Below are 24326 nucleotides of genomic sequence, written 5' to 3'. Positions count from 1 at the left end.
TGGTATTCACCAAGACCTGAAGCAGGATCCGGTGGTGAGTGTCACCTTTCATATAAGTACTGGCAGTTTTATTCGTTTATTTTATTTTATTTGGAGATTTCTGAACCACCCCTCTCCAAAATTGGTCCCGGGGCAGTGTGCAACGGTAAAATACAGAGTACAAATACAACTGATGAAACAATAAAATTTGATTAAAACCAGAGTCTTAAATCCTATTGAACTCAATTTGTTCTCGATGAAAGTATCTGGCCATCAGGGTGTATTTCATAAGAGCCTAACTCAGGGGGAAAAAAAAGGTTTGAAATGGCTCGAAAAGTGGGGGGGGGGTTATTCCAACAAAAAAAACCCGTTATGGGGGGTAAGCAGGGGCCTCAGAGGCCTAGTTAAGGTGCAGCTCAACCAAATGCCTGGTGGAAGAGTGCTGTTTTGCAGGCTCTTCAAAACCGCAAGAGCTCAGTAAGGGCCTGTGTTTCTGCTGGCAGCTCATTTTAAACAACAGGTTTAACCTTGAAGGGGTCAACAGTCCCTTGGGAACAGCCCCACAGAAGGCCCTGTTCCCTGCAGCCAATACCTCTAGCCTTGAGACATTGAAGGGCTGTTCGGAAGGACACCCTACATTGGGCTGGTTCACATTTGCCAGATGTTCTTACAAAATTTCCTCAGGATGTCTGTCCTTTGGTGGCAGACCCAAGGTGCAGTGGCTGAAGGGGTGTTGCTAAAGGGGTGGGCTTGGGGAGCCATGCATGAATATCTGTCTGTCTGTCTATCATCCATCTATCAATATCGATCTGTAAATAAGTATATCTTTAATACTGTCAAGCTTTTGAGAGTCTAGATCAGGACAGTTCCATATAAATGGAGTGGAGTAAATCACTAATCCTTATAAGTGTTAAGAGACAATTTGTAGCATATTTATCATTTTCCTTTGGGCTCTTGATCTTCATTCTGTCGTTTTATTCCACGTTGACCTTGACATCTTTCTATCCTAATTTTATGATGCCAGTTTTATATGCCAGTAAAGAATTTCTGAAGGGTGGTACAAATCCGATGCAGTAGATAAGTATCTAGCATCCTGTGTGACCTGATTTCATTTCCATTCACTGAAAAGTGAGCCCCACAGAATGCGATGGAACATATAGAATCATAGAATCATAGAGTTGGAAGGGACCTCCTGGGTCATCTAGTCCAACCCCCTGCACTATGCAGGACACTCACAACCCTATCGCTCATCCACTGTAACCTGCCACCCTGTTGAACATATATGATTGCAGCCTTATTCATAACTGTCCCTTCGGCTCTTTTAAAACACAAAAATATGGTGGGGGAAGTAGGGGGGGGGACTAGGCACAGGAAATTCATGGGGAGTCCATGACTGTGGTGTGGGCTACCCTCAAATGCAGTGTTTGGAGGGGGGGGTGTCTGATTGGAGCCCTGAGCACTCTGTCTTGCGGGGTTCTGGAGGGGCTCTCAGCAGCCAGGCTGAAAGATGGAAATAGCATTCAGGTTATCTGAGGGAAGGTGGACAGAGGGAGACTCAGTGGGGATGGAATTTTTGCATGCCAACCAGCCAGCGGGTCGGAACCCTTGGATGATTTCTGTCCTGCCAAGAGCCCGTGCATGAGAGGAAGTGCAAGAACCAGCCTCCTTCTGCTTGCTCTAAGCTGAAAGGGATTTTACCTTGATTGTCCTGCCCGTGTGCACAATGATCTTTCTTCTGAGAGTTTCAAGCCGTGTTGGTCTGAAGCAGCAGAATGTACTTTGAATCCAATAGCACCTCGAAGCCCAACCAAGTTTACCGTATATACACGCATATAAGCCGACCCGCATATAAGCTGAGGCACCTAATTTTACCACAAAATCTGGGCAAATGTATTGACTCGCATATAAGCTGAGGGTGGGAAACGCTTCATCATCACAGGCTTTCCCTTCCAGCCCCCCCCCCCAACAAATACAGAAAAGTCAAGAGGATGAATAGCTGCTGGTTTTTGTACCACAGAAACCAAAATAATAGTTTGGAAGAAGTGATTAAGAAGAGGAAGAAGTGAAGGCAAAAGGGAAAAAAAAGATCAAAGTCCCTCAGTCAAACCACTGATGTCCTACAAGCTGCTAGAGCAACGATTGGCTGGCTGGAGCAGGATTTTATTTCAATTACCGAATATACCAGCTTCTAAGCCAAGCAGGACTTTTTCAGTGTGAAAAAGGTGCTGAAAAACTAGGCTTATACGCGAATATATAGGGCATTTAAGGTATGAGGTTTCATGTGCGTGCACATGGAACCTCATACCTTAAATCAACTTGGTTGGGCTTAGAGGTGCTGCCGGACTCGAAATTTGTTCTTCTGAGAGCTGCTTCCGAACACAGATAAAGACGAAATCATACGGTCCCACCAATTGCGCATTGCATACCCTCCCTGCATGCACGCTTTAAAAACGAAGTGGAAGTGCTTTGTGCTGCTGCTTCAGCACCTTTCCCGTTCTGCTCATGGCTCGCTGGACCCAACCGTGCGACTGATTCTGTTCTTGTCTTCCCACCCTCTTTTTTTACACCCTTTCCCCTCTCAGCCAATAAGCACAAGCCCTGGATCGAGGCGGAGTACCAGGGCATCGTCATGGAGAATGACAACACGGTCTTGCTGAACCCGCCCCTCTTTGCTCTGGACAAGGATGCTCCGTTGCGCTATGCAGGTATGAGGTTTGAGGAAGAGGAGGGCCCAAAGTGACTGGGGGAGGGAGAAAGGCTCCGGGACAGCTGAGGTTGACAGTGTCCAGATGGGACCTGGAGATGTACCAGAATTAGAACTGATTTTCAGATTGTAGAGACATATCCCCCCCCCCCGGAGAAAATAGTTGGTTTGGGGAGTTGACACTATGACATTGTACTCCACCGAGGACCTTGCCTTCCTCAGGCTGCACCCCAAAAACTCCTGGACTTTCTCAACCAAGATTTGGTAGCCCCAGTTCCATCTCTGCCTACACCCAACCTGTACCTGAAGGTGGGAAGGGTCAAGCAGGGTCAACCACGTGGAAAACATAACGACTCAAGCAGGAAGCAGCCCAATCCTAAATCCCCAAATCCTTTTTACGTCGCCGCCTTTTGTTCTGCCACTGTTAGCGCTTCCCACCCGACTCGGCGGGACTTCCTTCTAAGTGTATGTGCTTAAGATCGCCACGGTTAATGCGCTCCGTTAAGTCGGGTGGAATAAAACGCCGTTTTAATAACGTTATTTAAAAGCACGCGCACAAAGCATCTCCGTGCTTGTCAGTCATCTTAATCCTTCTTCCGCTCATTACTGAGGACACGGGAAGCAGGGCGTGCAGAGCTGACTGGTGGAGGGCCGGGCAGAAATGCTGCCAACACTCCATTCTGTGCGTAAGTGAAAGGGCCAGAGACTGACAGTACGGTCGAAAGGGTATCTATGTAAATGATGATGGGGAGGGGGGGGGGAGGCAAGGGCCGTTAATTGTAACTTCAGATTACCTGATGCAAATCAATAAGTTTAGAATTGGCTCACTTGGGACACCCATGCATAATCCAGTCCGTAGCTGTGTGGAGGGGAGGGTGCTCCCATACATAGAACAGCATCTGTGAGATGAAGAGGAAGGGAATCGGCAAGGTACTAGATCAGGCCCTTACGTTTAACGAAAGCGGAGACTCCTGGAAGGGCCCTCGAATGTCTTGGAGGGCCCCCGCCCCCTCAGGCCCTGTTATTGCTGTGGTCCAGGGTTTGATCTGAAGTTTTGGTGTTTTGGCCTCATTGCAAGGGAGCCAGATTTTCCTCAGAGACCATTTCCATCTTTCTTTCCCCATTCCAAAGTCTGAATCAGGGGTAGTCAAACTGCGGCCCTCCAAATGTCCATGGACTACAATTCCCATGAGCCCCTGCCAGCATTTGCTGGCAGGGGCTCATGGGAGTTATAGTCCATGGGCATCTGGAGGGCCGCAGTTTGACTACCCCTGGTCTGAATCATCCTTTTCCGTAGAGATTGTTCTCCCAGTGTTAGTTTGTGCTGGGTCCTGGGCATCCCCTGCTTTTACACTGATCTCCAGGCTGCAGAAATGAGTTCCTCAGGAGAAATTGGCTTCTTTAGAAGCTGGGTTCTGTGGTATTGTGCCTGGCTGAGGTCCTTCCCCTGCCCAAACCCCACCCTCCCCCGGCTCCACCCCCAACCTCTCCAGGTATTTCCCAAACCAGAGCTGGCAACCTTAGTTTGTTGGGGGGGGGGCAGCATTGAGAGTGACCATGAGGTGAACACTGCTGGAAGCATAATCTGTTTTCAAGACATGTAGGAAAGTGGGTAGTAACCTCTGTTCTCTGCTCTCACACGCACCAGCTCTGCCTCTAAGTTTTACAATTTGTATTCTACAACTGTGTGCAGACTTTGTGTTGAGGTCTGGCCTCTCTGTGATCTCTCAGTACAGGTACTATCATTACCACTGTGCCCTTCTGCAAGGTAGCTTGTAACCGGATCAAAATAACTCCTCTCTGTAATCTGTGTTCCATGGCAAAATCAAAACCGGAGCAAAGCATTTGCAACCAATAAAGCCCAAGAAAACTCAGTTCCTGCTTCCGGATCAATTATCTAGACAAATAGCCATATCAGTGAATTTGATTATGTTTCTGCAGCTTCCGTCCATGGGCAAGCCTTTATCTAAACTCAGTGCTCAGATCTGAATCTAGGTTTTCTGCCTTTCCCTGCTGTCCAAGTAGAAGGCCGAGGCCTTTTCCTGATAAGAACATAAGAAGAGCCCTGCTGGATCAGACCAATGGTCCATCCTGTCTCACTCAGTGGCCAGCCAGTTCCTCTGGGGGCCCAACAAGAGGATACTGAGACTGAGGTCTTCATAAGAACATCAGAAGAGCCCTGCTGGATCAGACCAGTGGTCCATCTAGTCCAGCATCCTGTCTCACACAATGGCCAACTTCTGGAATTCCAACCACAAGTCTTTGGAGATGCCAGTATGTTCAGGAGGGAATTTTTATATAAGGAATGGTGAGGTGGAGAAACAGTTCTGAAAAAAGGGATAATAGGGTTCTTGTTTTACTTGCCTGTTAATATTTTTGGGCTGTTTTCTACTTTGCCCCTTTATACTGTATTGTTTATTGGATATACTGCACCATATTTTATTTCGTTGTTCTCTAATTGTACAATCCATTTTATTGGATCATTGTTCTCCAGTTGTGAAATCCGGTTTATGAGATGTATTATACTGTTTCTTTTTATTTTAAGGATTCTTTAATTGGATAGCGCGATTTTATTGCATTCTTCATTGTACATATGGCCTTTATGGCACTATTTTTATTGGTCTGTAATCTGCCCTGCGACAGAACAAGAAAGGTGGGCAATGAGTGAAGTAAATCAATAGATAAATAAATGCCAGTACACACTGCTGAGAGTCTGCCAGGGGGGAGCAGTGCCCTTTTAGAACTTGTTCTTTCACATCCGAAAATGCTGCAAATGCCAAATCCTGCTAAGAGCCACGGTGCAGGGAGATAAGGGGGTTCCTGTGTCCCCACCATGGAGATGGAGTGAATTGTTTTTGAGGAAATGACACAAGGGATGATAGATCCCCCCAACTCCCAACACAGCCCCAAATCATGGCTTCTTTGACTGCCTCTGCACATTCCAACCAGATGATGGTCCCTTGCCCCAAGGAAGGATAGCTGACCTCAACCAGGGCCAGGATGTTTTCAGCCCTGGTCCCCTACTTGGGGAAAGGAGCTCCCAGAGGAGATCTGGGCCCTGCTAGAGCTGGCCCATTTCCACAGGGCCTGCAAGACTAAGTTCTTCTGCCAAGCCTTTGATTGGGGCCAATGGCCCTTCAACATCTAGCCCCCCCACCCCCTGACAAACCCCCCCCCCCCATAGGGCCAGCCTGGAAAGATCTACACGTAATGACCAATAAATAGGCTCTAAGGGGAGAAGTAGTGTTGGAGATCTGTGACAGGATCCGTCAGTGTGGCTTTTACCCTTCAACTGTGACTAATTCAGATCAGCGTAGAGCATCGGGCAAGGGGGATTTAGCTCTCCCCCTGTACCATATTCCCGTTCCAATAACGGCTCTCCAGTGAGATGTGTAGTTTGACCCAGAGTAACCTGCAGGGTCTGGTTCTGAAAACGGCGTGTGGTAGTTCTAGCACTCATCTGGGTCACTGAGGACTAGTAGTGAGGGATGTGCCTTCTCCTCTGCCCTGGAGGTTATCTGTTCACACCTCAGCTCTTAGAGAAGGATCTTAGCAAAGCTGTCGTGCCTCCTGCTGTCTCTGGGACTGATGCGGTGATGAGGGCTGGAACTAAACAAAAGCCTTCTCATGGCTTGTGCGGGAGATCTTCCCAGTAAATCCTTTGCTAGCATTAAACGTGATCATCTCCCATTCTTCTGACCTTCACGATGCTCAATGTCTTCTTTGCATTATGGTGCCTGCTTAGCTTTGTCTCGTGGTAGAGGGGCTCCCCCTAGCATGGGGAGGGTGGGGTGGAGGAGAGCTAGTCTGCAGGAAAACAGAATTGCTGTTTTGGGGTCTTTGCTTCACATTCCTTTCCCCCTCCCCCCTCTCTTTCTTCTTTCTGGGATCCCAGGGGAGATCTGCGGTTTCCGGATTCACGGGGCTGGGGTGCCCTTTGAAGCAGTGATCTTGGACAAAGCCACGGGCGAAGGGTTGATCCGGGCCAAAGAGCCAGTGGACTGCGAGGCCCACAAGGAGCACACTTTCACCATCCAGGCCTATGACTGTGGTGAAGGACCAGACGGCGCCAACACCAAAAAGTCCCACAAGTAAGACGGAGGCGTCGTCAGCTTTGGAGTGCTGCTGATTGTCCCCCTTAAGATTTTGAACCCTAACCCTTCAGGCCCAAACTGAGTCCCACGCAAATATTCAGCATTTAGGAAATGCACGTTGGATTGCAGTTCAGTGTTCTTAAAAATGCATAATTCCCCTCTGCTATACATGGTTTTAATGTAGCCACTACTTAGAAGTGCTAATCTTTAGGTATTTGATAGATGCCGTTAATGTGGACAGCGTAATAGTATTGTTACGGAATTTACAATTACCGTGGTTATTGTTATTACTGTGGACAGTGATAAGGATTATAACAATTATTAGGGGCCAAGCCCATTGCAAGCCCCTGGGAACTAGATTGGGGTGTGTGTGGAAGAACTCTGCAGACAACCTCTTCCTCCCCCCAGGACCTGGAAAGGCTGCAGGCAGCTATTAGGGAACTCACTGTCAGGGGCAGCTCTCACGCAGCAGGGATCTGCAGCTCCCGAACCTCAGAGGGAAGTGGAAGGAGGAGGGGGCGGTTAGTGGTGGGGGACAGAAGGCGATTGGCTGGCTGCTCGTCAGACAGGCAAGCGGATTGGAGGAGGAGGCACTCAGAGGCAGGACAGGCGCCCTGAGTGGGTGTTAAGTGCTGAGTGGCACTTAAGCCATGAGACACGCTCCTCCTCCAAGCCCTTATCAGAAATATTAAGTGGAACGGATGATAATAATTGTTTCTGTATTTAGAAATTTTATATGCAGCCACTCCAAAGACCTGCTCAGTATGGCTCACAACTGAGAGAATGGCAATAATAATATTTTTCTTAAATCCCCCAAATGTTTTACATATCTTAGGTTGGGGTGGCCAAACTGTTGCTCTCCAGATGTCCATGGAGCAGGATGTGCAGCCCTCCGGTAGGCCTTGTGGCCTAGCACTGCTCTCCTCTAGGCATTGATTCCCAGACTCACCTGTTGACCGCTTTTCGCCCCTTTGCCAGGGCCACGGTGCATGTACGAGTGAACGACGTCAACGAATTTGCCCCGGTTTTTGTGGAGAAGCTTTACCGTGTGGCGGTCACAGAAGGGAAGCTCTACGACCGCATCCTGCGTGTGGAAGCCATAGATGGTGACTGCTCCCCTCAGTACAGCCAGATCTGCTACTATGAGATCCTCACTCCCAACGTCCCCTTCCTCATCGACAACGATGGTGAGGAACTCAAGAAGCTTCTGGTTACCAAATGGGACCCAAAATTAAATGGCAGCACCATCCAAAAGATACAGTTATAAATGATGGAACTGATAGCCTTAGGGAAAAACTAGGGGAAGAAGAAGAACTGGTGTTTTGTATCCTGCTTTTTACTACCCAAAGGAGTCCTAAAGTAGCTTACAAACACCTTTTCCTTCCTCTCCCCACAACAGACATCCTGTGAGGTAGGTAAGGCTGAGAGAGCTCTGAGAGAACTGGGACTGGCCCAAAGTCACCCAGCAGGTCTCAAGAGTCTCTGAGGGGTTTACAATCTCCTTCCCTTTCTCTACCCACAATAGGCCCCCCCCATGCAAAAATGGAGAAATTTTTGGTACAGAGAGATTCCCAAGAGGCATCCCTCTCTGCCTTCCGCTTCTCTCCTCATCATGAGGCACAGAGTTGCCAACTTCCCAGTGGAGATGGGGGTCCCCTGCCAGGCTCTGTCCCCCAGTCATGGATCAGCTGGCCAATGTGGGGACTAACCAGGAGAAAGAGGAAGGCCCAGGCCACATCAGCAGTGTCACACAGGAAGTGATGTAATCACACCAGCAAAACTCTGGGTGGCACTCTGGTATTTAAGCCAAAAATTCTACAGTAGGAGCAGTTTTTACCATAGAATTTTAGCCCAAGTACTAGAGTGCTGCAGTGACATTACAGTGTGATGATGTCACTTGAGGAGCAATGCTCTCAATGGGGTTTGGGCCTTCCTCTTTCCCATGCCCCAAGTGAGGCATGTTGGTCAAGTGAGAGAGTGAGACAGCCAAGGTCCCTTAGCACACTGGTCATGGAGAAGGGAGAGTAAAATCTCCCCCACCCCACCATTGGCCAGTTTGCTCCTCTCCTGGCAGCCCCTCAGGAGTTTGGATGAGAGTGGCCAGCGTGTGACAAGGTGGGGGGTTGTTGGAAAGGACAAGCATGTTGCTCCCTTTCCTGGCATGAGACCCGCTGTCCAAGGAGACTAATAGCTCACCTGTCCTCCAGTCCCTCTTATGGCAGCTGTTTCAGGTGTGAGCCATCTGCCAACCACAAGCATCCCCAGTCCATGTCTATGCCCGCTTTCATGGGACACGAGGTGGGTGCCATTTTGGGGAAGAGTGCTCAGAAGATTGCTCCAGAGCCGCTGAGTATGGCTGGAGGAGTGTTGATGTTCCTCCTGATTGCCTCTTGGCTTGTCTTTATGCTGTAGCCGTGAGGGAAGAGAGTCTCACCCAACTCCCCTGTGTTGGATAAAGATAAAGGAGCCATTCATGAAAGCCCCACCCCCTCCCTTTAGCCCCACCCACTGTTCCTCACAAGCCACCACCTCCCAGTAGAAGTATTTGGCTGTTCAGGCTACAGACCAGAGTACAAGGCCTGTTGGTTTGGGTCCTGCTATTGCCCAGGGATATGCACAACGTTGATGGATTCATTCCTCTCCAGGGGTACCCAAAGTGGCTTCCTTCTCCGTTTTTGTTGGAAAGGTTCACCTCACCCATACGGAACGGCCCTGATACAAAACAGGCCTTCCTCTTGTATAGAAAGAAAACAAATGCTCAGGATTGCTGGTGGTGGAACTTCTAGCCTCAATGTTCATCTTGACCTTAACTCTGGGATCTTTCTGCTTCCTGCCAGGGAACATTGAAAACACTGAGAAACTGCAGTATAGTGGTGAGCGCCTCTATAAGTTCACAGTGACAGCCTACGACTGTGGTAAGAAGCGAGCCTTTGATGACGCAGAGGTGGAGATTCAGGTGAAGCCCACCTGTAAGCCCAGCTGGCAAGGTAGGCGACGCCCTTCCCTGTGTCTTCCTCAACGGCTTTCGTCAATTGATTCCACAGGATAATCAGTCTAACCCTTTGCTTTCTTAATCTTCCTCCCTTCCTTGTCTGAAGGCTGCCCTCTCACCTTTATCGCCTGGCCTTGTATGCATTGACTTAAAGGTCAAATAAAAATGCAGCCTTGTTGCTTGGTTTTCAGATGATGCACAATGTCTGAGCATTCCTCACCTGGGCCAAGATCTCTTTGGAGATGGTGCCTGCTGCATGCTTGCGTACATTTCTGTATCAGAAACAATGAGTTGTGCTAAAATACCTGTTGCCTGAGTCATCAAGGACACCCTTGTGATGGGTGAATCAGACCACTCAATTGACTACACCTTGCAACCCTTGATAAATAGATAACTGAAATTGTAAGCTGCTGGGGGCAGAGATTTTTTTCTTTCCTTACATTACTCTGTGAAGCTCCGTGAGCTTTGAGAGTGCCATGCAAGTAAACATGACGATGTGACTTTAAAATAAGAAGTCTGTGGCGTTTCATGTTCTGCCATAAATGGATTTCATCGATTCATGGAGTTGGAAGGGGCCATACAGGCCATCTAGTCCAACCCCCTGCTCAACGCAGGATCAGCCCAAAGCATCCTAAAGCATCCAAGAAAAGTGTGTATCCAACCTTTCCTTGAAGACTGCCAGTGAGGGGGAGCTCACCACCTCCTTAGGCAGCCTATTCCTTCTTTGGAATAGAAGATTTAACCCTTCTATGCGTGTAGAACTCAATGATGCAGAAGGGTGTGACTCTGATCAGGATGGCGGTCCCATAATTCCCCCGAATTTTCAGCAGGGTGAATTTTGAGGAAGGGCAGGGTGCAATTTCCAGTTTCGGGTCAGTTGGCGAATTAACAGCAGGAGTTAAAAGCCTGATTGTCGATAAATTCTCTTCCCATTTCCGTTGCATAAATGCAGTTTATTTAAAAGGAATTTCTATTGTGGTCCATTTCCTTCATGCCTGCTAACAAGGGCTGCTGGTTTTCGAGTCGGACCTGAGTTGAGCCCGAAAATCTAGTGTGGTGCAGCAGAGAGATTGTTTGACTTAAACTGAGACTACCTAGGTTCAAACCCATATTCTGTTGTGAAGTCCAAGTCTAACTTTGGGCTATGTTGGTGTGGCCCAGCTATTGCATAGATAAAAAGGGCAGAAGAGATTGTGTCCCCTGCCCTGGCCTTGGAGAAAGATCAGGGGGAAGATATAATAAAGAATAAAAAGTGATAAATTGGCTTCCCCCCAGATCGGTCTGTTCTCATTCTCTGGGGCATGTGCTGAGTCCGTGCCTGCTTCTTCGATCTGGACGTAGTCTAGATCCACATTCTAACTTTTCTTCTTTTTCGAAATTCTCCCTCAGGCTGGAGTAAGAGGATAGAATATACTCCCGGGACTGGCAGTCTTTCACTTTTCCCTAACATCCATCTGGAGACCTGCGACGAACCCCTGTGGAACATCCAGGCTACGGTGGAGTTACAGACCAACCACGTGGCCAAAGGTTGCGATCGCGACAATTACTCTGAGAAGTCCCTGCGCAAACTCTGTGGTGGGTATCCTTTTACTGCCTCGCTTGGACAGGAGACAGGCTGAAGGGATAAGGGGAGATGGCCAGTTTGGGGGAAGTTCTATCCCAGATTCAGTGTGGCTGCTGGTGGTACTGGGGTCATTATTTGAAGTGTGCAACCCTCCAGCCCCCAGTATTCAGTTATAATGGACTATAAAATTCCAGTATTCCCTAATATTCCCTAATACTACTAATAATAATATGGTATTCAGCTTCGGTAAATGTTCGGGAAAGCTGAATTTTTCATCTCCATGAATCTGAGACATTGAAAGGGACTGAGATCCCTTTAAATGCCTCAGAGTCTGACCTCACTCCAAGGCCAGTTGGAGGGGAGAAGGCATTTAAAGAGATCTCAGTCTGTTTTAATGCCTTAACTCTGGCTATCTGGTGGTCCTGAAAAATCCCAAAAATATTCTGGATTTTTCGGGATCAGCCATTTTGGGAGCTGGAAAAATGGCAATAAATAAACGCAGAACAACCTGGCTGAATTAATATCTGAAAAATACCAATAAGACATGTTTCAGGTATTTTTCCAGCTTGGACTAGCTGAATGTACATTACCCTCATAACCTTTTCCTGAGCAAGACCAAGGTGTTAATTAACCTGAGCTTCCATCCATCTGTGTAAATGGAGATTGCCTAGGTGCTCTTCCTGGTAGTTTGTGTCCCTCCGTGACTTAGAGGAAGTGGTAAGCATGCCATATTGATTTCCCCCACTGAACATGGAGACAAGACCCAGTGCAGGGTAGCTGACAGAGTGGCAGAGCAGGATCCTGGGAGACCAGGGCTAGTATCCCTTCTTCTGCCATCAAGCTTGCCCAAGAATAGAGCACAGGGTTGTCATAGTCTCTCAGCCTGGCCGACCTTACAGGGCTGTTGTGAGAAAATGCAGGCAGGGAGGACAATGTAAGCTACTTTTGAGTTGCAAAAGGGGAGGAAAGTGGGATATTGATTTATGATTTATATACATTGTTCGGAGTCTGCCGTTCTCACTGGGACACGAGGTGAGACAATGCAATTGGTCTGAATGAGTGTAATAATAAACTTGGACTTTGATCCAGTCAGCAGAATGGGGCAGTCAGTTAAGAAATGCAATAGGATTGGGGTAGCCAGTCAGGAACCAACCAGGAACTGAAAACAAAAACAAAAACCTCAAGCAAACCAACCAGATACTAACATGCACGTTAAACAGTGTCAAACTCAGGTAATATGATCCAGCTGACAGAACGCTGTTCATAATGGAATAGACCTCAGTCCCGTATCGTTGATCCAAGTAACCCCGTAAGCAGTTTTGTTCAGAGAAAATTCTGCTACCTGTATTAAGAAAACCCTCTGGACTAAATTTTTTTTTTAAAACCCGGAGAGTGGGACGTCAATGAGAATGATGTTAACCATTCAGTCGCGTCCAACATTTGGTGATCCTACAGCCCAACTGTCACCACATTTTTCAATGTTGCACCCCTATTACTATTACTATTACTATTACTATTACTATTACTATTACTATTACTATTACTATTACTATTACTATTACTATTACTATTACTATTACTTGAATAATGCTCTGGCCAGTGTCCGTTTTGATCACCTCTAACCACCACATTCTTTGTCAGCCTGCTTTCCTTTCACCACTGACAAATCCTGGCACAATTGCTCTCTCCATGAAGTGGCCAAAGGAAGTGCATGTAAATAAATAAATAAATAAATGCAAATGCATGCGCGACTCTCTTGCCCTGCCTTGTGGCTTGTGAGGGGCACCGCTCATCTTTCTCCAGGAAGACACAGTCTGATCTGACGGCTCTCCCCTCCTCTCTCCACAGGTGCCGCCACAGGAGAGGTGGACCTCCTGCCCGTCCCAAGCCCCACAGCCAACTGGACGGCACGGCTCTCGGTCCACTACAGCCAGGACAGCAGCCTGATCTACTGGTTCAATGGCAGCCAGGCCACCCAGGTGCCGATGGGCAGCGGGACCGGCGCTCTGGAAGGCCTGAGCGACCATTTCACCCTCTCCCTGTGGATGAAGCATGGCGTGACGCCCAGCAAGGGGAAACGGGAGGAGGAGACGGTGATCTGCAGCACGATGCAGAGCGGTAAGGCCTCTTCCCCTTCCCTGAGCAAAGAGCACGACGGATTGTCCCTGGGGCGGAATTGAGGTTGGGGATGGTGATGTTTGGGGGCCTACTCTTAAAGGAGGATGCTCCAAGGTTAGCTGCGTGGGTCAGTCCATCTTGAAAGGTGAACTGAAGAGGTCTGGGGGCCCGCTGTGTTGGACTGAAGCAGCAGAACAAAACTTGTGTCCAGTGGTGCTTCTGCATCTAAGGCATAAGGTTTCATGTGCAGGTGTACGTCTTCAGAGCTGGTAGTGGGGAGCGTGCGGGGACCCACCTTTTGCCCCGTTCAGCCTTGTGAGAAATGCCCTTGTAGGTGGTAGCAAGCGAGCTTTAAACTTGTGAGCCAGTGCTAATTATGGCCCAACTTTGCGCCTTGGAGACAGTGTCAGACTTCGAATTATTCTGCAAAAGTGGATGGGCCCATTTGAAGGAGAGCAGATTCCCTAATTCTCATGCACGCCTGTGGTGAAAAAAGCACCTTAGGTTTAGCTGGGAAGCCATCTTTTGCTCTATTCTTCACCAAGAGCTGGCTTTTTGTACCCCACTTTTTACTGCTTGGAAGAGCCCCATAGCATCTGACAATCGCCTACCCTTCCTCTCCCCGCAACAGACACCCTGTGAGGTAGGTGAGGCTGAGGGAGCTCTGAGAGAACAACTCTGTCAGGACTGCGACTAGCCCAATACCACCCAGCTAGCTGCATGTGGAGGAGCAGGGAATCTAACCCGTATCGACACTCTTAATCACTACACAGCTTTTGCTTACAGCCAGTGGTAGTAGTTTAGAAATGCTTAATCCCACAACAGATGTGGGATTTATTCTAGGATGCCTGCAAATCAGGCTTATTCAGCACCGTTTTGCATCTGGCATTTGGGCATGCGTGGGTGTTGAAGGGAAGCAGCAGGCTGGCACTCTGGGCCCTTGTCTATGAATTTATGTGCACATTGATGAGAGTCGAGATAAATCTGTTTTTCTGCACCACTTTAGATACTTATCTCTCCAGAGACTGAAAGGAGGGAGTTAATGCACATTTTTATTGGTTTAAAAAAACGTCGTCCCCCAAATCTCCACAAAGAAGCAGAAATGGAACAAAATAAGGGTAGGGTTCTACCAGGAACACATTTTAGAAATCTGGCTTGTGTCTGGAGACAATATATTTACTTATTGGCTTCATAAAATAAAACAAAATTAATCCTTTTTCAAGCCCACACTTCCAGTACAGTTAAAGGGCAGGGGGGCAACATCATTAAAAACAGTAGGACCATCGAGTTGGAAGGGACCTCCAGGGTCATCCAGCCCAACCCCTGCAGAATAAATTAGGTTAAAACATTGCCTCATTTCTCCCAACTAAATGCAAAGCACTTGGGGCTGGTGATGGTTGTAGCCTTTATGGAGCCGATCTTCCCCATTCCCAGCGGTGAGGCCAGGACTTCGAGATGGTCATTTAAGGCCCCGACCAGAAGCCTACTGGAACAGCTGCATCTTGCAGGCCCCGTGGAACTCACTAAGCCAGTGGTCCCCAACCCCCGGTCTGGGGACCGGTACCAGTCCGTAGATCAGTCGGTACCGGGCCGCTGCTCCTCCTCATCCTCCTCCCCGGCTGCTGCCTCGGGGGCTGCCCTGCCACTCTGCTGCCGGCTCATCTTTGGTGCTCTCTGGCGGCCACCATGGCTAGGGCTCCCCCTCAGCGTGGCACTGCACAGCTGCTGCTGGCACTGCCCCCCAGCGGGCGACGGGAAGTCAGGGGCTCAGGCGGGAAAGCAAGTGGAGCAGGGGCTCAGGTGGCGGCGACGTCCCTTGGCAAAAGACTATCTCCCCTCCCCCCGGGCCTCAGTAAAATTGTCAAACATTGACCGGTCCCCGGTGATAAAAAGGTTGGGGACCACTGCACTAAGCCATTCCCTACCAGTGGGCTCCGGGCGGCTCACAGCCCACATGTCTCACACTGTATTACATAATCACCATTAAAACATTGTGAGAAGTGTCCCCGGTCAGTCCCCTGCCGCCTCTTCAGGCCTCGTCCCTTCTGTGTCCTTCTGCAGAGGACGGATACTCCCACTATTCCTTGGCCGTGCACGGCTGTCGCATCGCTTTCCTCTACTGGCCTCTGCTGGAGAGCGCGAGGCCGGTCAAGTTCCTCTGGAAGCTGGAGCAGGTGAGGGGAAGGGCCGGGGGTGGGGTGGGATGGGCTGGCGGCGGAAAGGGCTCTCCTTCTCCTTCCTCTTGTCTTTTTGTGCGCGCCTCTCTTTTGCGCTCGTGTCCCCGAGTGAAAGCGCCCTCCTTTCCTTCCCGCCGGCTGCAGGTCTGCGACGACGAATGGCACCACTACGCCCTCAACCTGGAGTTCCCCACCGTGACGCTGTACGTGGACGGCGTCTCCTACGACCCTGCTCTCATCCACGACAACGGCCTCATCCACCCGCCGAGGCGAGAGTCCTCACTCATGATTGGCGCCTGCTGGGCTGGTGAGCTTTTGCCGGCGGATCACCGGACTGATATCTTCTAATGCAGGGGTAGTCAACCTGTGGTCCTCCAGATGTCCATGGACTACAATTCCCATGAGCCCCTGCCAGCAAACGCTGGCAGGGGCTCATGGGAATTGTAGTCCATGGACATCTGGAGGACCACAGGTTGACTACCCCTGTTCTAATGGGCATCAGAGGATAGAGGGCAAACACTGGGAAGCAAGGGGGATTCTCCCCCTCGGAGACCATTCTCTTCCCCGCCAAGTTTTTAAGAGAGGCTGAAATATCCATAATGCAGACTGAAACTAGCAAACATTAACATTATTCATTACGATTGGCTCCCCTGGGCCGCCGTGTTGGTCTGAAGCAGCAGAACAAAGTTTTGAGTCCTGTGGCATCTCTAAGGCCAGCAAATTTTTATTCAAGCACACATCTTCAAACTTTATTCAATAACTTCTTCAGACATTATTCAATACCTTATTCGTAAATGTTTGTCTTTGCTGAGACATTAATTTGTCAAAGCAGTACAACTTTTTTACAGTTGAGAAACTCCTGAGACATTCTTCAGGCTTCGAGAAACCCCAGAAGTGGCACAATCGTGCACAATATATTTGGGAAGCATCGCTGTGCACATGCCCACCTGGGGCCCCTCCTCTTCCCACCCCCTCCAGGCCCATCATTGGCCATTTTGGGAGGCTCTGGGTGGGCCGACATGACCATGCATGGTCTTATCATCCGATAAATGTTTAACACATTTTTAAAAATATATTTAAATTAACTCCCACCCATTCAGGAAACCACAGAGTTTCACGAAACTCTGGTTGAGGGAGCCTGGCATCAAAGATGTGAAAAGTGTAAACGTTCTTTGGTTGTTGATTTAAGTAGCATTTACTCACGTTTTGACTTTTATTCCGCCCTTTCTCAAAAATACTCACTCATGCACAGTCACTCTTGAGATTTCTAAGCTAGTTAAAAAAAAATAAATCAAATGGTATATAACAGAATTAGCCCCACAGAAACCACAATAAAGTAAAACACCATGAACAGTGTTTGTAGGACCTCTCTATGTCAGAGGATTTTAGATGACACATAGCTAACACAAAATCGTTGTCGAAGAGGACACCAGGACACCAGAAAATAGCTCTTCAAAGGTAAAACATGAGCAAACAATCTATTGTTCTCCTCTGGAGTGCTTATAAACATGGATATATTTCAGTGGGAGGGCATGCCTAGGATAGTCCAGGTGCTGTAATTACAGCAAGACTATAGAGCAGGGGTCGTCAAACTGCGGCCCTCCAGATGTCCATGGACTACAATTCCCATGAGCCCCTGCCAGCATTCGCTGGCAGGGGCTCATGGGAATTGTAGTCCATGGACATCTGGAGGGCCGCAGTTTGACGACCCCTGCTATAGAGATTTGCTCCCTGGAAGAAATGGCTGTTGAGCTCCCTCCCCTCCCCAAACTCCACCCTCCCAAATTCTCTGCCCCCCAAATATCCAAGAATTTCTCAAGCTGGAATTGATAGTCATAGGCATGCCAGAGCTCTGGGACAGCCACTGAAAAGGCCCTGCTACAAGTGAGAGGACAACCTGTCCATCGTTCGAGGGAGTGTCATGAGCCTCTGCAGGGGATTACAGTTGCTCACCATTCCTCTCCTCACAACAGACACCCTGTGAGGGAGGTGAGGCTGAGAGAGCTCTGGGAGAATTGTGACTGGCCCAAAGTCACCCAAGCAGGCCTTGTGAATCAGAGTGGCTTAAAACCCTCTACCCTTCCTCTCCCCACAACAGCTAACCTGTGAGGCAGGCGGGGCTGAAAGAGCTCTGGGAGAACTGTGACTGCCCCTTGGTCGCCCTGCTGGCAGTATGTGGAGGAGTAGAATTAAATGAACACTGAATGCTAAGACATTTAAAACCCCCCACCATATTGATAGTTGCTGTCTCACCAATTAATTTGCTCCATGTACATTTGTACGACTGGACGCTGAGCAGTCAGCAGAGAACACAGGTCTGACGAGGGCGGAAGGACTTCTCCGAGGGTCCCAGAAGTCCTGCCGATGGGACTGTGCTCTTTGAACCTGCCTCTGTCAGTTTATTCCAGCGTGAGCTTCCGTGGGTGGGCCAGGCTAGTCCAGTCAGGTTAGATCTGGGAAGCTAAGCAGGGGCCAGTCCTGGATGGGGGCCCACCAGAGAAATTCAGGGTTGCTACAGAGAGGCAGGCAATGGCAAAACCACCTGTGAATGTCTCTTGCCATGAAAACTGGACTCACCACCAGTCCACTGTGCCTGGAGGGCCATTTATTTTTGTAATGGGCTAGCTAGAGCTGATTTCTTGGGCTGCAGTGCTCAGATCCCTTGCCGTGCTCTTAATTTTTTTTGCTGGGGGCTCAGGTGGGGGGGGGAGGCCAAAAAGCCAACCGGAGGGTTAATGCCACGTGAAATGCGGGGATGGAGTGAAATGCAATTCTGCGAAAGTGAAATGGAATTAAGAAACATGCAAAGACTAATTACGCAAAGCCCGTTGTTGACACCTATCTGTGGAAATAGATTCCTTGGTTCCCAGCTTGGAAGCGGGCTTCGTCCTCAGCATCTTCAGCCCTGCAGGGCCAGGCAGTAATTAAAGGCCCCCGTTTTATTTCCCAGCCCACAGATGGGGCCTCTGAGCTGTGACTGTCTGGCTGCCTCCTTTCCACTGAGCTGCCTGCGGGAAGGAACCCCCCGCAGTGCGGTAACCCCGGGAGTGCCGTCATCCTCCTCGGCTAGCGAGCGACTCTTGTTCAATGCTCTGGATTGAATCCCTGTCCTGTTTGCTTGTTTGCAGAGGAGAAGAACAAAGAGAAAACAAAAGGGAACGAGAACTCCACCGACGCGGGCCCAGGTACGCAAGCGCCTCCCTGCGCTGAACATCTTTTTCGCCCCCCCCTCTTCATGCATGATATTTCTCCCACTTGCCCCTCCCTTCCTCAGTGCTGGGGGAAAGTCTTGGCGCCTTGAGAACTTGGCAGTTTGGCCTTTTCCGGACCGGGCGGCGTTTGAGCCAGGGAAGCTGGGACAGAACGGGGTCGATATTCCCATCCAAGATGGATTTGCTTAATTTTGTCCAAAACATGTTACCTTTTTTTTTTTGGGGGGGGGGTAATCTTGTCATTTGCATGTCAGGGTGGCTTCCCCCCTGGTTGCCTTGTGGAGACCTTCTTCTTCTTCCAGAAGCCCCTTTCAGAGAGAGCAAAGAGTCACGGGGTCTGCACTCTCCCCTCATGTCATTCGACGCCTCTGTCCTTGGCCGGCTATGCATCCGAGTTTTTCTTCCCCTGGCTCCCTTCTTCTGTTGCCTCTCCTGCTGCCCACGTTCTTGATCAGAGTCTCTCTTCCCCCTGCTCCCTTATCCTGTCGCCTCTCCTGGCGCCCACGTTCTTTATCCCCCCCTCCTCCATCATTTGGTCCTTTTCTTCTCCCCTGTTCACTCCACCTTGTCTCTCACACCGTCCCCTCCTCCTGTATCGCCACAGGAGACCCTCTGCCGATCCACCACTACTTCCACGGTTACCTGGCTGGCTTCACGGCACGCCCCGGCAGCCTGGAGAGCCGGGAGGTGATTGAGTGCCTCTACGCATGTCGTGAGGGGCTGGACTACAGTGACTTTGACAGCCTGGGCAAAGGCATGAAGGTACACCCTCCCCACTGCCCTCCTCCGGCATGCCCTTCCTGTCCCCTGCTAGCACCTCAGCTTGGCTCCCTGGGATCACCGCTGTTCCCGCCCTCCACAGAATCCCCTCTCGTTCTCCCGTGTGTCTCTTGACCGCCACGCTTAGGCATCACCCTGGAACTTACCTCAGCTCCTTTCCCAACAGGTCCACGTTAACCCCTCCCAGTCCCTTCTCACCTTGGAAGGAGACGACGTCGAGACCTTCAACCACGCCATCCAGCACGTGGCCTACATGAACTCGCTGCGCTTTGCCACCCCGGGGGTCCGACCCCTCAAGCTAACCACCAGCGTCAAGTGAGTAGCACCACTTTGGCGGTTCTGCAGCCTGCCAGTTCTTCTGCCACAAGGTTAGCCATTGCTGTAACCCAAGAAGAGAGGTCCTGCCTCCAGGAAGTCAAAGCCAAATATAATGCCTTTCCTTTGCTCCAAACTAGAATTTCTGTAGTTGCTGTATTGAGGATAATAAACATAATCACCTACACTGTTTGAGGGTGGGTGGTTCATAGTCTGTTCCTCTCACCATTGCCATAGCCTTATGAGTTAGGTGACTATTATCCCCAGACTGCAGATGGAAGAACTGAGGCTGAGCGAGAGGGACTTTTCCCAAATGTCACCAAATGAGTTCTTGACAGAGTCATGATCCAATCCAGGAACATCTTGGTCCTCAGCTGAGCCCCTTGGCTGGTGTGCGCTCTCTTTCATCTGAGTGTGTTCCTCAGACCCCTGAGATGAGAAACTGCACAGTGTAGATGTCCATCTTGCCGATATCACATATCTCGATTGGTGTAGTGATTAGGAGTGTGGACTTCTAACCTGGCGAGCCGGGTTTGATTCAGTGCTCCCCCATTTGCAACCAGCTGGATGACTGTGGGCTTACCACAGCACTGATAAAGCTGTTCTAACCAAGCAGTAATATCAGGGCTCTCTCAGCCTCACCTCCCTCACAGGGTGTCGTGGTGAGAGGAAAGGGAAGGCGAGTGTAAGCCGCTTTGAGACTCCTTTGGGTAGAGAAAAGCGGCATATAAGAACCAACTCTTCTTCTTCAGTAATATCAGGGTTCTCTCAGTCTCACCTCCCTTACAGGGTGTCTGTTGTGGGGAGAGGAAAGGGAAGGTAACTGTAAGCCGCTTTGAGACTCCTTCGGGTAGAGAAAAGTGGCATATAAGAACCAACTCTTCTTCTTCTTCATTCCCTTTCTGGATAGTGGAAGCTCTGGCCCCTATAAGAATCACATCTGGCTGAAAGAACAACGTCGCATTTGCTGGCATGCAGGAACCTGTGGTGGAAATGGCATTCAGGGCGTCCCCAATTTTGAACCTGAACTGTGCCTTAAGTTCATTGGGATCCCGCCCAAAGATGATGGTGTGGTTCTCAGCACATGGTTGGCCTTGAAATACTCCAGGCAGAGTGCCTTTGTATTGTGATCAACCAATGAAATATGTTCCTGTGTGCACATAACAAAAGGGAGACCTGCCTTCTCCAAGACCGGGTCAGTGGCAATTCTCCCTTTCTCTTGGTTTCTGTCATCTGTTAGGTGCTTCAGCGAGGAATCTTGCGTCTCCATCCCAGATGTGGAGGGCTACGTGGTGGTGCTTCAGCCCGACGCTCCTCAGATCTCGCTGGGTGGCAACTCCCACTTTGCCCGGCCGGCCTCTGACTTTGAAGGCCCCGAGGGGGTCCCCCTCTTTCCGGACCTCCAGATTTCTTGCTCCATCTCGCACCAGGTGGAGGCCAAGAAGGACGAGAGCTGGCATGGCACGGGTGAGTGAGGGCCCTGGAAGGAGAACTTGTTTCCTGTGAGCAGGGCCTAGACTGGGAATCACCAGAGACAACCTCAGGAGTGTCAATTGGCAGCCTTGGCACTCCTGGGTGGAAGCAAGTGGTGAGTCCTTTCTGGTAAGGACTTGGAGGAAGAGCACATCTCATGGCTTAAGGGCAGCTTCCTTCCCACATGGTGGAAAGGCATAGAGCCTTTCATAGTCGTCGTCCCCCCATGCCTCTCAGTGGCACATGTGATTGAGTTCTGTGCCTGTTTTATCTGATTCCGTCTCCTCTTCCTTGCAGTGGTGGACACTCGGATGTCCGACGAGATTGTCCACAACCTGGACGGTTGCGAGATCTCCCTGGTCGGAGAAGACCTAGACCCAGAGAGGGAGTACCTACTCTTGGATGGAGCCTCTCTTCGGCAGCGTGGCCTGGAGCTCATCAATACCTCAGCCTACCTCTCGGTCACAGGTGTGTACCTTTGGGAGAATGCCACCTCCTTCTAGCCTCACTCCTTAAACAGTGCTGCAGAGCTTTGGGCACTGCAAAGTCCTGGATGCTCAAGGGAGGGCAGTCTGGTCAGTCAAGACCAGAAGATCCTTGTGTGTAAACCGAATTGTGTGTCCCGAAGTAGGAGCTGGGTTTGAGTTTGCTGGCATAAAGGGGGCCAAACTTTTTCCAATTCTGAAATTTATTTCATTGCAGCCTGTAGTTTCAGGTGGTTTTCTCTAATAATGGAGGTGATTAGCTCCACAAAAAGTGCTTGGAGAGCCAGACAGAAGGGGCGCACCCTCCAGCATGTTCCTGTCTTCACTGCAAAACAGGTTAGGGCAGTGAAGATCAGGAGCGGGGAGCTGGAGAAGTGACCTTCGGAGTGAATTGTTGGCATCTTGTCACTCATGGTTTATGTGTTCCATCGATTTAAATCTAGGGAGGTGCCTGTGGATGCCATAGCAACTGCCAGTATCTTTCCTGGAGGCACTAAGTGTTCTTAGAAAGTGGGAGGGGCCAGGTGAGCCTTCTTTCCCCTCCGGGATTCTGATTGGCTGTGCAATTTTTCAAAGAACACTGCCTTGGCAGCTGCTGCCACCACAGCACAGGGATATTCATGGTTTGATGGAGCCACAGCAGCCATTTTGTGGCTGGCTCTGCCTCCTGTGGCTGCCATTTTGTGGCTGCGCCCGCCCACCACCGTGTTTCAGAATTACAAAGGTGCTCATTGACTCAAAAAGGTTAGGGCGTTTAGTTTATGATCCGGCCTCCTGGTCAGCCTTCCACCAGCTTGGGAATTTGGTTTTTAAAAATTAATTTTCAGTCCTGAGCTTTGCCTTCCCATCCGTAGGTGTGGAGAGCATTGCTGTGTACGAGGAGATCCTGCGCCAGGTGGCATACTGCACCCGCCATGGCGCCGCCCTTTACGAAAGGAAGTTCCGCCTTTCTTGCACCGAGATGAACGGCCGTTACTCCAGCAACGAGTTTACTGTTGAGGTAAAAGCCCATCACAGGTGGAAATTCAGAACTCAGTCAGCATGGTAACCTTCCAGTCTCAAAAACGTAAACATCTCTCATCAGGTGAACGTCCTTCATAACATGAACCGAGCTGCTCACCCCAACCACATCATGAGTTCCCAGCAGTTCATGCACCGTGGCCACCACCTGCCGCCAGAACTTTCCGGCCATAGTCTGGCCAACGTCCACCGCAACTCCAGTATGTACCCATTGATGGGGCTGATTCTCCTGCCACACCAGTCAAGTGGCTGTCTGGAGTGAGACAGCAAAGAGGTGCCAGGGTGATTCAGGGGCTCCGCTTGCTCCCGGCTCTCAGCCACGTGGGAGATGGTTGGCATCACTTTCTGGTTCCACACTGCCACCAGCTGTTGAGATTTGGCTTTGACCAAGCTGGTGGCAGCACAGGCCTGAGAGCAGATGGCCGTCCCTTGCTTGAGGCCACAAAATACCGCAAATTGGCCTTGCTTATTTATGTTCCACAATGCAGTGGGAATAAGAGATGCCACCTCTTGGTTGGGAAATTCCTGGATATTTTTGGAGGGGAGTGGAGTCTGGGGAGGATGATTAGGCTGTCAAGTGCCCCACTGGTCTTGCCCAGCCTGCTACCTTCTATCCTCCCAGAGGTAATGCCAGGGATTGTCTGTGGGGTTCCAGGATGCCAGGTATGACTTCCCTGTCCTTCTCTTCCCTGCAGTGGTCCCCAGTGCTGCCACCATCATTATAGTGGTGTGCGTGGGCTTCCTAGCCTTGATGGTGATCCTCGGCGTCTTGCGGATCCACTCCTTGCACCGGCGAGGGGACGGGCAGGAAGGCACAGGGGAGGCCGGCGGGAGCCAAGGAGGCAGCAGGGCCAGCGAAAGTGAGATGTTCTGGGACGACTCGGCTCTCACCATCATCGTCAATCCCATGGAGGTGAGAGGAGGGAGGGAGGGGAGAGGAGGGGAGGGGAAAGATGCAAAGGCCCAGAGGATAAAAAGACAGAACAATTCTATTTTTTATTTCCCCCTGAGGGTTTTTAATTCCAACTTTTGATGCCTCTTTTCCCTGACACAGAGTGCCCACCATCCTCAAACCTCTCTCAGGTTATGGATTATACGTAGGCAAGGAGGTCACAAGCTACCCTTCATCTGATCCTCTCTCTCACCCCCAGATACATCCACAGACAGGGCAGCCCAGCCCCTTTCATGGTGAAGAAGAAGAGTTGGTTCTTATATGCCGCTTTTCCCTACCCGAAGGAGGCTCAAAGCGGCTTACAGTCGCCTTCCCATTCCTCTCCCCACAACAGACACCCTGTGGGGTGGGTGAGGCTGAGAGAGCCCTGATATCACTGCCCGGTCAGAACAGTTTTATCAGTGCTGTGGAGAGCCCAAGGTCACCCAGCTGGCTGCATGTGTGAGAGCGCAGAATTGAAC

The 24326-nt window shown here is 50.0% G+C and overlaps 1 protein-coding gene across 1 annotated transcript in view; it reads left to right on the top strand.

The window, feature by feature from the left end:
* The window catches only part of CLSTN3 (calsyntenin 3), a 32760-nt gene that overhangs the window by 5868 nt on the left and 2566 nt on the right, over positions 1-24326 (top strand). Inside the window, exons 2-17 of the mRNA XM_077345738.1 lie at positions 2562-2684; positions 6579-6774; positions 7756-7964; positions 9615-9764; positions 11159-11344; positions 13182-13451; positions 15513-15625; positions 15773-15935; positions 18757-18813; positions 19445-19602; positions 19787-19935; positions 21176-21402; positions 21706-21876; positions 22748-22893; positions 22978-23113; positions 23609-23826. Of these exons, the coding sequence (XP_077201853.1) occupies positions 2562-2684; positions 6579-6774; positions 7756-7964; positions 9615-9764; positions 11159-11344; positions 13182-13451; positions 15513-15625; positions 15773-15935; positions 18757-18813; positions 19445-19602; positions 19787-19935; positions 21176-21402; positions 21706-21876; positions 22748-22893; positions 22978-23113; positions 23609-23826 (2672 nt within the window). The remainder of the gene's footprint in view (positions 1-2561; positions 2685-6578; positions 6775-7755; positions 7965-9614; positions 9765-11158; positions 11345-13181; positions 13452-15512; positions 15626-15772; positions 15936-18756; positions 18814-19444; positions 19603-19786; positions 19936-21175; positions 21403-21705; positions 21877-22747; positions 22894-22977; positions 23114-23608; positions 23827-24326) is intronic.

The sequence above is a fragment of the Paroedura picta genome, chromosome 7 (assembly GCF_049243985.1).
Source record: "Paroedura picta isolate Pp20150507F chromosome 7, Ppicta_v3.0, whole genome shotgun sequence".
Taxonomy (NCBI): domain Eukaryota; kingdom Metazoa; phylum Chordata; class Lepidosauria; order Squamata; family Gekkonidae; genus Paroedura; species Paroedura picta.
This window is presented reverse-complemented; position numbering and strand designations above follow the sequence as displayed.